Genomic DNA, 16,297 nt, shown 5'->3' with positions numbered 1-16,297 from the left:
TACCGCGTTAGGTAAAAATAACGAAAACATTTCTCATCCGCCTCATTTGCCGCAGAGTGTTAAGGCAGCAGAATACAGTCCTAAGCTCACACTTATGACCTGAAGGTTGCAGGTTCAATCCCCACTTGGTTCAGGTAGCTGGCTCAAGGTTGACTCAGCCTTCCATCCCTCCAAGGTTGGTAAAATGAGTACTCATCTGGATCACAATAAAATCACGTTTTTAAAGAGAAGCAATTGACTGCATCACTGCATTCTAAGGCCTTTACTATTGTCATTTTTCTGGCAGCGAGGCTCTGTGAGGCTTGCTTTTTGCGGGAAGAGTTGTAGAGGTACACGTGACTTTTGGATTGTTTTTAATTACATTTTTGGGATTTTGCATTTGCAGGAGGCAGAGTTATATGGCAGACATGAAGGCCTTTGTCAGGCTTCTATCTGCCATGAGAAGCCACTGGTACCTTGCAATCGCAGGGCGCTGATAAATGATAGAAGAAGCTCATTCTCCTGTGTTCTGCTTACATGCGGCAGTTGCTATTGATTGTGGTATCTAAGGGGTTAAACCGCCAGGATCTGAGGTTTCTCCGCTACTGGTGTTTAGAGCAGAAGCCTGACTGTCAGTAGTCGGCCAAGTCATTACCATAAAAAGATGTATGTGTAGGTTTAAAGTTCATCAGTGACTGCTGTAAAAAAAAAAAGGTGTATTGCGGTACCCAACAGGTTAATACAGTAAATTTATCACTTAAAAACACGAGTCACATATAAAGGAGTCTGAGAAAGCTGAGGAGTCGCGGTTTGCCTTTCCACTCCACAGCCCTGGTATGAACTATGGCGCTGAATTTCATCGCCCGCCACAGAATATTAATTAAGATGGTGGGAATTTTGCCGCAGATTTACATAAAGCTTAAGAAGTCTTCAGAAGGCCACAGACTACCATAGCAACCAAATGGCACCTTGCGAACTTATAATTAACAGTGGCATTTAAAGGGTTAACAGCTGCAATCAGCGGGTGCCAGCCATCTAAAACAGCCGGCACTCGCCATGTATAGAGTGAGGTCGGCTCCTGATCCCGCTCCATACAAATCCCGAGCGCCCAGGATGTAACTGTAAGCCCCGGGGCATGAAGGGGGTTGAAACGATGATACATTGAAACACAAGGTAAATAGTTACAAAGTTGCATAATGCCTCATTATACAGTGATTAAGCTTTATGTAGATGGAGCTGGTAAATGTGTACGATGCATTCACACACGGCGGAGCTGTTGCAGAAGATCCTTCAACTCAATCGGCTTCAGTCATCTGGGGATGTTTTTGTTCGCTCGTCACAATATCGCTGTGCGTTTGGGAGCGGACTTCGCGCTCAAATCTGCAGCAAAATTTAATATTCTGCTGCGGGCAATAAAAAGTGATCAAAAAGTCAAAGGAACTCCAATATCAATAGAAACTACAAGACATCCTGCAAAAAAAAAGAGCCCTCAAACAACTCTATTGATGAAAGCAATAAAAGTTATGGCGGTCAGAAGACGGCAGCAGATGTGGTGTGAGACACTACATTGTTTTCTATTGCATCTGAAGGCATAGTATATAGCAGCAATACAGTTGTGGACATCCCAGGCCAGTAATAGATGAGTTCGGGCACGTTACATAGCCCTGTAGCCCTGGGCCTCATGTGCCTTCTCTCTCTTTGGAAGACTTGGAATATCTAATCATTATATGAATAAACCATAGATTTGAATGGACTCTGTGCAATGCGCAACTTTGTGGCACCACATGTGAGTATTTTCAGGGGGAAAGGGGCTTAAAATATAAGCCCTACCACAAAGACAAGCCCTAGATGCAGACATTTTTTTTTTTTTTTTTTTTAAAGTATACATCACCTTACAAGAGCTGTCCGGGACTCCACTGCAGCCTCCTCCTGTCCCCAGCGTTGGTCTTCATCTCTTCTGGCCAGGGATTGAAAAATCCCTGCCTCCTGAAAGCACTGGCTGTGTTTGGCTGATGTTTAGCCAATCAGAGCCAGCGCTCAATGAATGACTGTGATTGGCTAAGTGTTAGCCAAACAGAGGCAGCGCTTCCAGGAGGCGGGGATTTTTCAATTTTTCAATCCCCGGCCAGAAGAGATGAAGGAGAATAGTGTCGGGGATGACACTGCTTCTAAAGTGATGCATACTTCTTTTTTTCCCTGCAGCCAGGGCTTAGTTTAGGGCTTTAACAGTAAGATTTCTTACTGTCAAATTTGCATCGCATCGCACGAAAATCACGTTTTTATGCGATGCAACAGAGAGGAAGGCTCTATAGGAAAACATGGATTACAAAACCACATGAGTCACGTGCATATCGCGGGACCCGCAAGGTTTTCGTGTCGGGATGTTGCATGCTACAAAACCGCATGTGTGAAGGAACCCGTAGGAAAGCATGGGCTTCACATACATGCGATTTGTAGCAACGCGACAAAATCGCTCGTGTGAACGAGGCCTTATTGTCAGGTTCTCTCACAGATTACATCTGATAAACGGGGTTTTCCATCAGCAGATGGGGACTGTTGAAGGTAGACAACCCCTTTAATTTAGTAGTGACCCCAAAGGACCGCACTGCCCTGGAGCTGCATGGTGTTTCCTAAGCCCGGGATGCCAATCACTACTGTTTCTGGAAGTAACACAATGTATGTAAAACAATAATTGGCTTCTGCCACCATAAATGTGAGCTCTAAGTGATGGGGGTTGTAAAAGGATACTCCTCTAAACAACGCTGCGGGCTTTGTACTACAAACACTCAAGTTCACAATTTTTCTACAAAATCCATGTAATTAAAAGGGGTTTCCCACAAATGACATTACTGTCGCAGGTCCTTTATTCTTCCACTGCTCCTGATACTATCAAACGGTTGTCTGGTTACTGGACAAGCCCTTTAAAATAGGATCCCCTGTGTGAAAATAACAAGTAGAAATACACTTCCTGTCCGTGGCTGCTAGGATCCAGCGCTGCAGCAGAGCAACTGACTGCTGCAGCCAATGAGAAATGCTATTGATCTATCATCAGCATAGGTCATCAATAGTTGAACGGTTGGGATCCGGTGGTCAGGACCTCGACTGATTAGCTGAGGAGGCGCATGCTGTCAGCGCTGCAGCACTGCAAATACACAGAGATCGGAGCAAAAGCAGCGGAAGTCTCCGCATCGACTTCTGTGTAGTGGCCGGCACTTGTAACTGCAAGCACAGCTCTCGTTGAAATCAATGGGAGCCGTGCTCGCAGTTACAAGCGCTGGCCACTATACGGAGGTCAGCGCCAAGGCTTTCGCTCTGACCTCTGTGCATTTGATGGACCCCGTCCGATCAACTATTGATGACCTATCCCGATGATCGGTCAATAGTATTTCCCTGGAAAACCCCTTTAATCTATCACAATAAACCCCAGGTCAGCAGCGGGCTGGAGCACTAGATTTCAGCATCCATGGAGGGGTAAGTTTATTTTCACACAGGATACTGGACGACCCCTTTAAATATAACAGTGATTGGACATGCACACTGCCGCAATATGCAATGACTGTGGGACTGACAGAGACTAGGTTACTGTAATAAGATGTTACAGGGTAATAAGAGGCTCAGGAGCCGGGTTACTGTAATAAGATGTTACAGGGTAATAAGAGGTTCAGGAGCCGGGTTACTGTAATAAGATGCTACAGGGTAATAAGAGGCTCAGGAGCCTGGTTACTGTAATAAGATGTTACAGGGTAATAAGAGGCTCAGGAGCCAGGTTACTGTAATAAGATGTTACAGGGTAATAAGAGGCTCAGGAGCCTGGTTACTGTAATAAGATGTTACAGGGTAATAAGAGGCTCAGGAGCCAGGTTACTGTAATAAGATGTTACAGGGTAATAAGAGGCTCAGGAGCCGGGTTACTGTAATAAGATGTTACAGGGGTAATAAGAGGCTCAGGAGCCAGGTTACTGTAATATGATGGTACAGGGGTAATAAGAGGCTCAGGAGCCGGGTTACTGTAATAAGATGGTACAGGGGCAATAAGAGGCTCAGGAGCCGGGTTACTGTAATATGATGGTACAGGGGTAATAAGGGGCTCAGGAGCCGGGTTACTGTAATATGATGGTACAGGGGTAATAAGAGGCTCAGGAGCCGGGTTACTGTAATATGATGGTACAGGGGGTAATAAGAGGCTCAGGAGTCGGGTTACTGTATTTGTGGCAGTTTATTGACTCCATGCTTTGCCTCTCTGCCATCAGTCAGTGTGTACACAGGTCAGCCGGGAAGCGTATCAGATGTTGGTGATGTTTCTGCAGTAGGAGGTATAATGTACATGTAGATTACTGTAACAGCTGCAGGGACATCAAACACGTTGTGTTACTTTGTGTTGATGAGATCCTTTGTATATTTGATGTCCTTTCATTAGACTGTTAGCTCTTGTGTAAGATGTCAGCTGTCATCGCCACAAATGTTTAGGTGACAATTAACTGTTTTCTCTCTCATAGACATCAGCCTGCCCAGGTCTACTCGGGGGCACTGCCCACGCCACCACTTATACACGTCCTGAGAACGTTAAGGATCGAAATAGTTACGCACATTAACCACTCCAAACCTGTGGAGCAGCTTTACACCTCACCGGCCACTCCAAGATAGTCTCAAGAACTTCCTACCTCCTCCAGATCATCCTTTCTCCGGAATTCACAGGACTGCTCGGATCCGGGGGATTTACCCCAAGGGACAGCTAGGCCATTAACCCATTCATAATGTGCAGATGACTCTTCTGTCCTTGTGGTGACTGGAACAAAGATGGATGACAGTGTATTCATTAGTTACTGTGTGGTTGCCGGTAGTTTCCTTTTCTTCCAGTTTCTCTTTTCAGCCGTCAGTTCTAGAATCTCGCTAAAAGTGTGTAATGGCTACAAGAAACTCAGCTACGCCAAGCAATGTGAATGGGACTCCAGGTAACATATTACACTAGCCCGGCTCCTGAGCCTCTCATTACCCCTGTAACATCATATTACAGTAACCCGGCTCCTGAGCCTCTTATTACGCCTGTAACATCATATTACAGTAACCCGGCTCCTGAGCCCCTTATTACCCCTGTAACATCTTATTACAGTAACCCGGCTCCTGAACCACTTATTACCCCTGTAACATCTTATTACAGTAACCCGGCTCCTGAACCACTTATTACTCCTGTAACATCTTACTAAAGTAACCCGGCTTCTGCGCCTCTTATTACCCCTGTAACATCTTACTAAAGTAACCCGGCTTCTGCGCCTCTTATTACCCCTGTAACATCTTATTACAGTAACCCAGCTCCTGAGCCCCTTATTACCCTGTAACATCTTATTACAGTAACCGGCTCCTGAGCCTCTTATTACCCTGTAACATCTTATTACAATAACCTGGCTCCTGAGCCTCTTATTACCCTGTAACATCTTATTACAGTAACCCGGCTCCTGAGCCTCTTATTAGCCCTGTAACATCTTATTACAGTAACCCGGCTCCTGAGCCTCTTATTACCCTTGTAACATCTTATTATAGTAACCCGGCTCATGAGCCTCTTATTACCCCTGTAACATCTTATTACAGTAACCCGGCTCCTGAGCCTCTTATTACCCCAGTAACAGTTTATTACAGTAACCCGGCTCCTGAGACCCTTATTACCCCTGTAACATCTTATTACAGTAACCCGGCTCCTGAGCGTCTTATTACCCCTGTAACATCTTATTACAGTAACCCGGCTCCTGAACCACTTATTACCCCTGTAACATCTTATTACAGTAACCTGGCTCCTGAGCCTCTTATTACCCTTGTAACATCTTATTATAGTAACCCGGCTCATGAGCCTCTTATTACCCCTGTAGCATCTTATTACAGTAACCCGGCTCCTGAGCCTCTTATTACCCCTGTAACATCTTATTACAGTAACCAGGCTCCTGAACCTCTTATTACCCTGTAACATCTTATTACAGTAACCCGGCTCCTGAGCTTCTTATTACCCCAGTAACATCTTATTACAGTAACCCGGCTCCTGAGCGTCTTATTACCCCTGTAACATCTTATTACAGTAACCCGGCTCCTGAGACCCTTATTACCCCTGTAACATCTTATTACAGTAACCCGGCTCCTGAGACCCTTATTACCCCTGTAACATCTTATTACAGTAACCCGGCTTCTGAGCCTCTTATTACCCCTGTAACATCTTATTACAGTAACCCGGCTCCTGAGACCCTTATTACCCCTGTAACATCTTATTACAGTAACCCGGCTTCTGAGCCTCTTATTACCCCTGTAACATCTTATTACAGTAACCCAGCTCCTGAGCCCCTTATTACCCTGTAACATCTTATTACAGTAACCGGCTCCTGAGCCTCTTATTACCCCTGTAACATCTTATTACAATAACCTGGCTCCTGAGCCTCTTATTACCCTGTAACATCTTATTACAGTAACCCGGCTCCTGAGCCTCTTATTAGCCCTGTAACATCTTATTACAGTAACCCGGCTCCTGAGCCTCTTATTACCCTTGTAACATCTTATTATAGTAACCCGGCTCATGAGCCTCTTATTACCCCTGTAACATCTTATTACAGTAACCCGGCTCCTGAGCCTCTTATTACCCCAGTAACAGTTTATTACAGTAACCCGGCTCCTGAGACCCTTATTACCCCTGTAACATCTTATTACAGTAACCCGGCTCCTGAGCGTCTTATTACCCCTGTAACATCGTATTACAGTAACCCGGCTCCTGAACCACTTATTACCCCTGTAACATCTTATTACAGTAACCTGGCTCCTGAGCCTCTTATTACCCTTGTAACATCTTATTATAGTAACCCGGCTCATGAGCCTCTTATTACCCCTGTAGCATCTTATTACAGTAACCCGGCTCCTGAGCCTCTTATTACCCCTGTAACATCTTATTACAGTAACCAGGCTCCTGAACCTCTTATTACCCTGTAACATCTTATTACAGTAACCCGGCTCCTGAGCTTCTTATTACCCCAGTAACATCTTATTACAGTAACCCGGCTCCTGAGCGTCTTATTACCCCTGTAACATCTTATTACAGTAACCCGGCTCCTGAGACCCTTATTACCCCTGTAACATCTTATTACAGTAACCCGGCTCCTGAGACCCTTATTACCCCTGTAACATCTTATTACAGTAACCCGGCTTCTGAGCCTCTTATTACCCCTGTACCATCTTATTACAGTAACCCGGCTCCTGAGCCTCTTATTACTCCAGTAACATCCTATTACAGTAACCCGGCTCCTGAGCATCTTATTACCTCAGTAACATCTTATTATAGTAACCTGGCTCCTGAGCCTCTTATTACCCCAGTAACATCTTATTACAGTAACCCGGCTCCTGAGCCTCTTATTACTCCAGTACCATCTAATTACAGTAACCCGGCTGCTGAGCCTCTAATTACCCCTGTAACATCTTATTATAGTAACACAGCTCCTGAGTCTCTTATTACCCTGTACCATCTTATTATAGTAACCCGGCTCCTGAGCCTCTTATTACCCCTGTACCATCTTATTACAGTAACCCGGCTCCTGAGCCTCTTATTACCCCTGTAACATCTTATTACAGTAACCCGGCTCCTGAGCCTCTTATTACTCCAGTACCATCTAATTACAGTAACCCGGCTGCTGAGCCTCTAATTACCCCTGTAACATCTTATTATAGTAACACAGCTCCTGAGTCTCTTATTACCCTGTACCATCTTATTACAGTAACCCGGCTCCTGAGCCTCTTATTACCCCTGTAACATCTTATTACAGTAACCCGGCTCCAGAGCCAATTATTACCCCTGTAACATTTTATTACAGTAATCTAGCTAATTTTTTAGTAACTTCTTCACTTTCTTCCAGGATTGTCTCCAACGTGCACGCATTGATTGTAGGTTCTTTCTGCCTCTATATTCTGGTGTATGATGATGCAGTGAATGCAGACCCCATATGGTAAATATATTTTCTTTGTTACATTTGCATTGATGACTTTTTCTATTCTTTTGTTACTCTTCTTAATTATTTTATTGCTCTTTTGCTTTGCTTGTTGCATTCTAATCTTCAGTCAATAACGGTCTTGATAAGGGTGGGTTTTAATATTTGCAACACCCCGTTATGTAGAGGAGTAGAGTCCAGGAGTCCACTTGGGTACATGCAAGTGACATGTATGACACATATTCCTCCCCCATTGATATCTGACCTCTGTAAATGATCAATTATTGTGAACTCTTATCTGGAGTCATAGTGCAAAACAAAGGTTATTATTTGAACCCATATTAGGTCAATAGTGAGTGAATAGAAGATGTTGATATGGGATGGCATAAGTGTGTGTGGGAAGAAGTAGGGGGGGGGGGCACAAAGATATGAGAAGCATTGGAGGCATGTCATGTGATATGTAGATTGATACTAATTAAAGGATGTATGTGGCAGTTTGCATTTGAGTACCTATTCTTAAAGCAACAGTCCACCTTTAAATAAAAGATGTATACTTTGTAGGTGGGGCTATGAGTGACTACCACTAATCTGCACACAACTTGTTACTATTGATCATTCCTAAAGGTGAACTACACCAGTTACTTATCAATCCTCCATATTATATGCAGTAACATGGTAACTAGTTTGCTTGTGCATACATAATAGTTTCTTCTTTAATTATGTTTAGAGCTAGAATTCCAAATTATGTTTGTTTCTTGTAGTCAAAGAGCAGTGCATTGTGGGAGCTTATCTACATACATCTATACTGATAGGCTGGCCATACACGTTAGAGCATGCGGTCACCAGCTATCTCTCTGAAATCCCCTGCCAACCATACACATGCATGATCGACTGAGCATGCAGGTGTTCTTAATAAGGAGAGGGAAGCAAGCCACTGCTAAACCCCTCTGGTGGCTTATCTCCCTTCAGAACAAAAAGGTATAGACAGTTGAAATCCAACTCCCAAAATGGCAGATGTTGGTGGAGAGTCCCCACACATATTACGTGGTCAGCGGGTTCCCCTAAAATTGTAAGGCTAGGCTGATGTACTTCTAATGTACATGGCCAGCAGTAGAGCTCAACTGAGCAGGTTCTTCTTGTCATTGCAGGTCCTTCAGCAGTTTAAGGTCCTTCACACATTTTAAGCTATTGCACATCTCATTGCAGATTTTGTTGCAGAACCCCACACACGTTTTACACATTAGATGATCGGCCGGTCCTATCAAAATTGTTGGGATAGGCTGATATACTTATATGCATGGCCAGCATTTTCAACTCAATGTTGCAGGTCCTTCACATCTGTGCAGGTCCTTCACATCTGTGCAGGTCCTTCAACAATAAAAAGTGAATCATTGCACATCACAGTTTCATTGTGGTTTTGTCAATTTATGGCAAAAAACATGCGAAAAATGCAATATGCAGTAAATTACTGTCCGTGCCCCCCACAATCTTTGTTGTGAAGTGGTGGTCTAGGTGGGCACCTGTCCTAACTTTCTCCTCATTTTGGCCCTGATGCTGACTAAAGATACCAATACACTTTCAGCAACTGTCATCCTATTGTTTGTCTTAAAGTTTTTTTCCGCAACTCCCCTCTATACAGCGTAGGTAAGCTGCAGTTAGACAGCCGTGGTGGTGTCTTATCACCCATTAAACAAAAGGATGGGTAATTTGAAGTTCATCTGTCAGGGGAAAGTTTAAAGTGGTTGTCTAGTTGCAAACTATTGATGGACGTATCCACAGGATAGGCCATCAATAATAGCTTGGTGGGGCTGCGGTGCCCAGGAACTACTGATCAGCTGTTTTCTGGGCCACTGTGCTTGTGCACTGAGCAGATTTCTGCAGAAAGCAAACAGCTCTATTCTCACTGCAGTGGCCAGACTTGGTATCACAGGCAAAGTTTTTATTGACTTTAGCACAACTTGGCCTGCAATACCGAGCCTGGCCACCGCAGTTGGATCATAGCTGCCTGCTTCCTGCAGAAAACTGCTCCGTGCACAAGGCACTGATCCAGAAGACAGCTGACTGGTAGGGATTGTGGACAGCGGACCACCATTAATCTTCTATTGGGGGCCCATCCTGCAGACAGGCCCAACAGTAGTTTGTAACTGGACAACCCCTTTAAGCAGGCCTCCATACACATTAGAAAGTCATCCAGCTTCACAGTTATTGGCAGTTTCAGATGACTGAATAATACTATGTATGGGGCCCTTTATTTTCTAACTTCCAACCTGGTGTTGCTTTCATCCTACACCCTCAACATGGCGTGCGCAGCACGGAGGACTGATGCAACACTCACACGGAGGTCTGGTATTGGCAAACCCTTTCTCAGAGGGTCTCATGTATGAAAACTGTCTAAGAGAATATATATGCCCAGCATGCTGGGGGTTGTAGTTTGCCCGTGGCTGGAGTGCCTGATTATGTACCTGGATGGCACCCACCATTACTCCTGTACTGTGCCCACACACACACAGCTCTGTTGTTCCTTGTGAACCCACTTGAAGCTCCTTTTCTCTTCTAAACCCAAACGCGGTTCCCCGTCAGATGGCGCACAAAGGCTCCCTTATGTGTGACATAATACAACCCTTTGTTATGTGAAGTGGGTTAATCTGGCCTGATGTGGTCACAGCTCTCAGATCTACCACTTAACCCGTCTTCTGTCAGTGCCCGCTACGCCTGGCAACGAGTGTGCCTGCACAACATGGTCGTTTTATCCCTGTTTTGGTTTTCATTCATGGCTTTAAAACTCCTGCCTGGCATGAGAAAGAGAAAGGCATCTTCTGGCCATGAACATGGAAGAACGTTTGGCAGAAAGTGTGAAGTAACTTGGGGCTTATTTACTGTCTAAATGTTAGATGGTGCAAACTTAGACCAGGCAGTCCTAGAATGCGCCAGCGTTATCACTGAAGGATAAATATAGTTTAGACCAACTATTAATTGGCTTAGTTTACGCCAAAAATTGCCCCCCTATTCTGGTGCACTTTAGGCCACACCCCTTATACGGACAAGTTGGAATAACTGTCCGAAAGTATCTGATAAATGTAGCGCAAGCATGTAGGACCGTTTTCTGGCATAATCTGTACCAGAAAACTGTCATACTTTAATAGTAAACAAGCCCCTTTTGCGTTTTGTTTCTTCTACTCCAATCACATCGAGAGCTGCATTCAAATTTCCTGTTACCAGATTTAAGAACATTGTGGGTTAATCCTTATGTCCTCGGCCGTGTCGGACTCCGCCAGTGGAATATCGCAGCGGAGTCCGACACGGCACTCCCTAAAGGCCCCATACTCTCCGGACCCACCGCGCAAGTCCCGACCGGCGCACATGTGCAGTGTTGGCTTTTTTTAAAAGTAATCTGCACAATTTTAAAAGCAGCTTTGGATGTGAATGGAGAATAATATAGTTGCCAAACTTCATGAGCATTACTGGGTGACAGAGTCCGAGAAACTACTAATTTCACTAGTGCAGCAGTTTTATACTCTACTGATGCTCCTTTGGGATAGTTTATGCAGCTATGGTACATGGGCAGCTGTTGGCTGTCCACATCATGGGCGTAGCTATAGGGGTGTGGAGGTAGTAGTTACACCCAGCCCTGGTCTAGAAGCTCTTCTGCCACATTAGAAGACCCCAGTATTATAAATGGCCCATTTCTGATATGTATTCTGGAGGCACAGCTGCATTTAAACTCATGATAGCTGCAAATGTAGTTCTTGCTGTTCTACTCCATACACCCCAAAAGCTGCGTTTAGACTTATCCTGATTGTTTGTTATTGGATCACAATGCATTGTGGCATTGCTTAGTTAAGAGTTACACAGGCAAGGCTAGGCTGATGGGTCACATAACAGTGTAGAGGTAAATCACTGTATGTCTTCAGAAGCTACCAGGAGAATTTTGAAAGCAGCTCTGGATGTGAATGGAGTATAATGCATAATTTGAATTTTAAAAAAATTGACCCTGTTCCCCTCCACCCAAGATAATCACATGGGTTTTATGTAATCCGCATAACTGCCGACTTCTTGAGGAGTTGTCAAGGGATATTTTGCTCTTTACATAATATGTTGTCCCAAACTGATGAAGGCCATGAAATGGAAAATGTATCAGATGTACTCTGGGGCAATAGGGCTATGTTAACACCAAAACGCCCCCTCTGCGCTCTGCCAAATGTACTTATCCTTCATGTTATATGTAACTAGATAAATGGTACAATCTTGTCTCTACAGTCAAATACTAGATATACCGGTAGTGGTGGGTGCATTCTGTATGCAGTGAGCTCCCTCTAGTGGTGGCTGCAAGTAGGTGCTAGTAGGGAGAGAATGACATTACAATGTTATATTAGGACTTCTAACTAGTGATAAGCGATTGGTAGAATGATCTGTTTGTGCTGGCATCGGGCCAATTTCACAAAAATCATTGTGTATTAGAAAACCCGATTCCAACTCCCATTGAAGTCAATGGGTGTAAAAATATGTTTCACTAATTTGTCCTCCAGAAGGTCCCCAATGCAGCTGAAGCCCCCTAGATTGCACAGCAATACAACCACACACTTGGGGAAAACATTGCTCCTCCAAAAAACTTGTCGAAAAGGTGTACAGTGGTCACTTGCAGCACACAGGTGTCATTGAAAAGAAAAGAAGGCCCACATAGGGTCTGCTGGACCAAAAATTGTGCAAGGACAGCAGGTGTGCTGCTTATTTGCTGCCTGTTATAAAAGCAGTTCCATAAAGTTTGCAAAAGACAAATTCTATCAGGTGAACAGAACGGCCGAGCACGGACCTCCTCCAAGGAACAGATGTAGAGCTAAAGATGTTTCTTGTGCCTTAGAAAGTTTTCATTTTGGGAAGAGCAGGGGGTGAGGAGGCGACAGACAAGGATAAATGTCCCACAACTTATGGGGGGGGGGGGGTACCATGAAACGTGAAGCACCTCTTTCAGCTTCATGCCCCACCTGCAGGACATTGACTCAGTGTGCTGTTAGAAATATGTGACACCCCTGGCCATGCTTGATCTACCAAGTGTCCATGGTTAGGTGCAGCCTTCCACTGACCCACCCTCCTCTTCAGAGAAAAAACGGTTGGGCATCAGTGCATTCAATGTCTTCTCCCTCTTATTGTTTGGACTGCCCAGTTGACATTCATGACACTGAATGATCAAACAGCTCCTCAGACTCACCCATGTGACTGCCTCGGAGGGTGCAGGGGATTTGGCACAGGGTGGAGTAGAGGGGGGATGCTCCTGGCCGACTGGTGCAGACTGACTGCTGTGTGCTTGTGGTGATGCTGGTATTTGAGGCATGCTGCGTCATCCACTCAATGGCCTGCCTGTATCCTGTGGATGTAACGCAAGGGTAGAACCACTTATAAGGAATGGTAGAGGGCTTTCTTCTCCTCCTGCCGAACGTGGAGTTGTTGCTTCAGTGAGAGCCACTTCAAGTACCAGCTGCGCAATGCAGTTATGTGACACAGCGTTTTACACATACGGCCATGGGAATGAGCCCTAATTTGTATTGACCAGGAATGGCAACTCTATCATCTAAAGCCATTGACACGCACTGTGTGTATTTGCTGTTTCCCCTTTTTGGGATTATTTTTGCTTTAGATTAACAAAAAAAGCGCCGCCGATTTAGTAAACCACAACCCCTGGGCGGCATGATCTGTGAGATCAGAAGGCCACACAGTGTAGCTTATATATTTGTGAGCTGTCCCTGTTTGGTGCACCGTAATTTAATTCCCCAATCCTAGCTGCGTAAAATCTGCACATAAGTCGTAGTGGCTGGAGTGCCGACTTTAAACGACGCCTGAGGCAGCAAACCGTGAACTGCAATATTCTCCACGCCAAAATGTAGTTTGTCTGTCTGCTTCTGATATATAGGTTAACAGCAGCAGAAATATACCTTCTCCCTATGTACAGACCACGTTGGTTCTAGCCATATAGATGTGATGCAGCTTCTGTCTCTGCTCCCTCCAATAGAGCCCTGATTAAGTTCCCTGCTTCAGGCTTCCACACCCAGCAGTAATATATCCTCTGCAGGATATCTGTCCCTATTAACAGCAGACCACGTGTTATATCAGCACAGAAACATGATGCCGCTTCTGTCTCTTTCCCCTCCAATATAACAGCAGTGTACAAACTTTCACACCAGCAGCAATATATCCTCTGTAGAATATCTGTCCCTAACAACAGACCACGTATTATATAGGCATATATAAACCTCATGCAGCTTCTCTGCCCTGGGCTCAACTCTAAAATTGCCTCTGGTTACACGGTGTCTGTTATATATGGATAGCTCATGTGATGCAGGCATCCAATGAAACTGCTGCCCATTATATAAGATGATGGAGGACTCCGTGACCTCACCAAGGCGCCCTGGCTGCTAATTGGCTGACATCTGCAGCAGGCATTATGAGAAATTCCATTTTTGCTAAAAAATCAATACAGACTTACTCTATTTGGTTTTGCTAAAATTGGGGTGATTTTATCGCCTGGCCAATCAAGACGAGCGACGCTAATTATAACCTTTTGTTGAGTTAGACCACTCTCACACATGGACCCGGCAAAGCTCCACTATTTCAATTTGTCAGTGATACTGTGATGGACTGTGAGGAATAAGACCTTAATATGAGAACCTTAGAAGAGAAGGGGAACAGACACAATTGGAAGGGGAGGGCTAGACAGAAGAAGACAGAAGATAAACAATCAACCAGGGATCCCCTCTGAAAAGCAGGGCGAGATAATAGAGCTGTAAATAATTACGAGGCCTATAAATTCACACACGAGCCTGAGCTGACGGGCACGGATTCAGACATCAACTCCTGGGAAAACAGGAAGTATCAAATAAACCTTCTTTAGGGAGGAAAATTAAACAAATACTGAACCAACATTAGTCATTAGGCAGGATAGGACAGGGCAACCCCCCCCCCGGAGGAAGAAATTGCCAATCAAAGTGTCACTGTCGGTCTGCATAGATCCGGGGCCGCGTCAAACTGAACCGAGACCAACAATGGCTCCTATAAATAACTCATCAAAGCAGACTGACAGGAGTCTCCTCAACAAACAGGGCCAGCCTCCTTACAGAGGCAAGCAAATCCCATATCAGTTCCCAGGGCGTCTTCTCTGTTTTTCTTCTTTTTGCTTTTCAGCGATTTAGAGCTCGCAGCAACCGACCATTTTTCCTGAGATGTCAACTTGGGAAGTTTTGGGAAAGCTGGAAGAGGAAGCCAAGATGGGATATCAATTAGGTCTAGATCGAGAAGATTCCAGTTGCTATGTAAAGCCTCGGGAGTGCGAATATTCATTCTCCTGCCTTTGTGGGTTATTCCCAGGCCAAAGGGAAAGAACCAGGTATATTTAATGTCTTTAGATTTCAGCGCATCCAATAGAGGGCGCAGTAGATGCCTTTTAGCCAGAGTGAATGGCGCCGAATCTTGGAATAGTTGAATCGGGGTGTTGGCATAGGAGAGAACTTTGCAATTCCTTGCTGCCCACAATATAGCCACTGCATTCGGGAAAGACAGCATCTTGCAAATGACATCTCTCGGCGGATCTGAGACCGGAGGCTGCGGTCTAAGTGCCCATGGATATGCTCAATAGAAATGGACCCCACTCTGTCCAATCCCTGGCGACTTTAGTTAGGGAGTCCACAGCGCAGGATTCGGGGGGACCTTTGATACGGATGTTACAGCTTCTGTTAAGATTTTCCAGGTCTTCCTGCATTAAAAGTGCCCTGTTCAGATGAGCATGCCGGTCTTCCATCACTTGGGCTAGATCTAGGGGGTGGAAGGTAATGGTAGCCGTTGTAGATTCCAGCTCCTCCACACGGTATCCCAGGTATTTAAGTTCTTTTATTTCTGCAAGGTTAGTCAAGACGGGGTGCAGAGCGTTCATTATTAGGGCTCTCATAAAGCCCTAGGAGATTTGCTCACTATCATCTTTGTCAGAAGACATCCCCTCCTCCTCCTGCTCCTTACTGTTGCCACTGTTCTTCTCCAGCGCCTGAGCTGGTGCCTTCTTTAAGGCTGCATGCGGTGACCGGGCGCCTCTCTCCTTCTGGTACCGCTGCATGTCGGCTTGCCCCTTGTGCTGCCGGGCAGTGCCCTGCGCTTCTCCTCCTCTGTCCCTGCTTGTCTTCACCATTTTAGCGGCTACTGGCTGTTGTAGAAGTCCTCTAAAGTGCCGCTAAGATGGAGCTCTCATATCAAGCTGCCATCCAGCACAGTGGTCAGGCCTCGCCCCTTGCGGACCATCTGCATGCAGAATCCGGTCCGCCCGTGTGATCCCGGCCTCCGTTTGTTACTGGGCTACTTTTCTTCAGGGACCATGGGTCCACTTTATTACC

The 16,297-nt window shown here is 45.2% G+C and overlaps 1 protein-coding gene across 3 annotated transcripts in view; it reads left to right on the top strand.

Moving 5' to 3' along the window:
- Window positions 1–16,297, top strand: part of LOC136612902 (TLC domain-containing protein 4-like) — a 49,712-nt gene that overhangs the window by 22,703 nt on the left and 10,712 nt on the right. For all 3 annotated transcript variants that reach the window (XM_066593648.1, XM_066593647.1, XM_066593649.1), the window contains 2 exons: window positions 4,476–4,931; window positions 7,857–7,946. In XM_066593648.1, the coding sequence (XP_066449745.1) occupies window positions 4,777–4,931; window positions 7,857–7,946 (245 nt within the window). In that variant the 5' untranslated portion in view covers window positions 4,476–4,776. The remainder of the gene's footprint in view (window positions 1–4,475; window positions 4,932–7,856; window positions 7,947–16,297) is intronic.

Source organism: Eleutherodactylus coqui, chromosome 2, assembly GCF_035609145.1.
Source record: "Eleutherodactylus coqui strain aEleCoq1 chromosome 2, aEleCoq1.hap1, whole genome shotgun sequence".
In the NCBI taxonomy this organism is placed as follows: Eukaryota; Metazoa; Chordata; class Amphibia; order Anura; family Eleutherodactylidae; genus Eleutherodactylus; species Eleutherodactylus coqui.
Note: the sequence above shows the minus strand (reverse complement) of the source record. Positions and strands in the feature narration are given on the sequence as shown.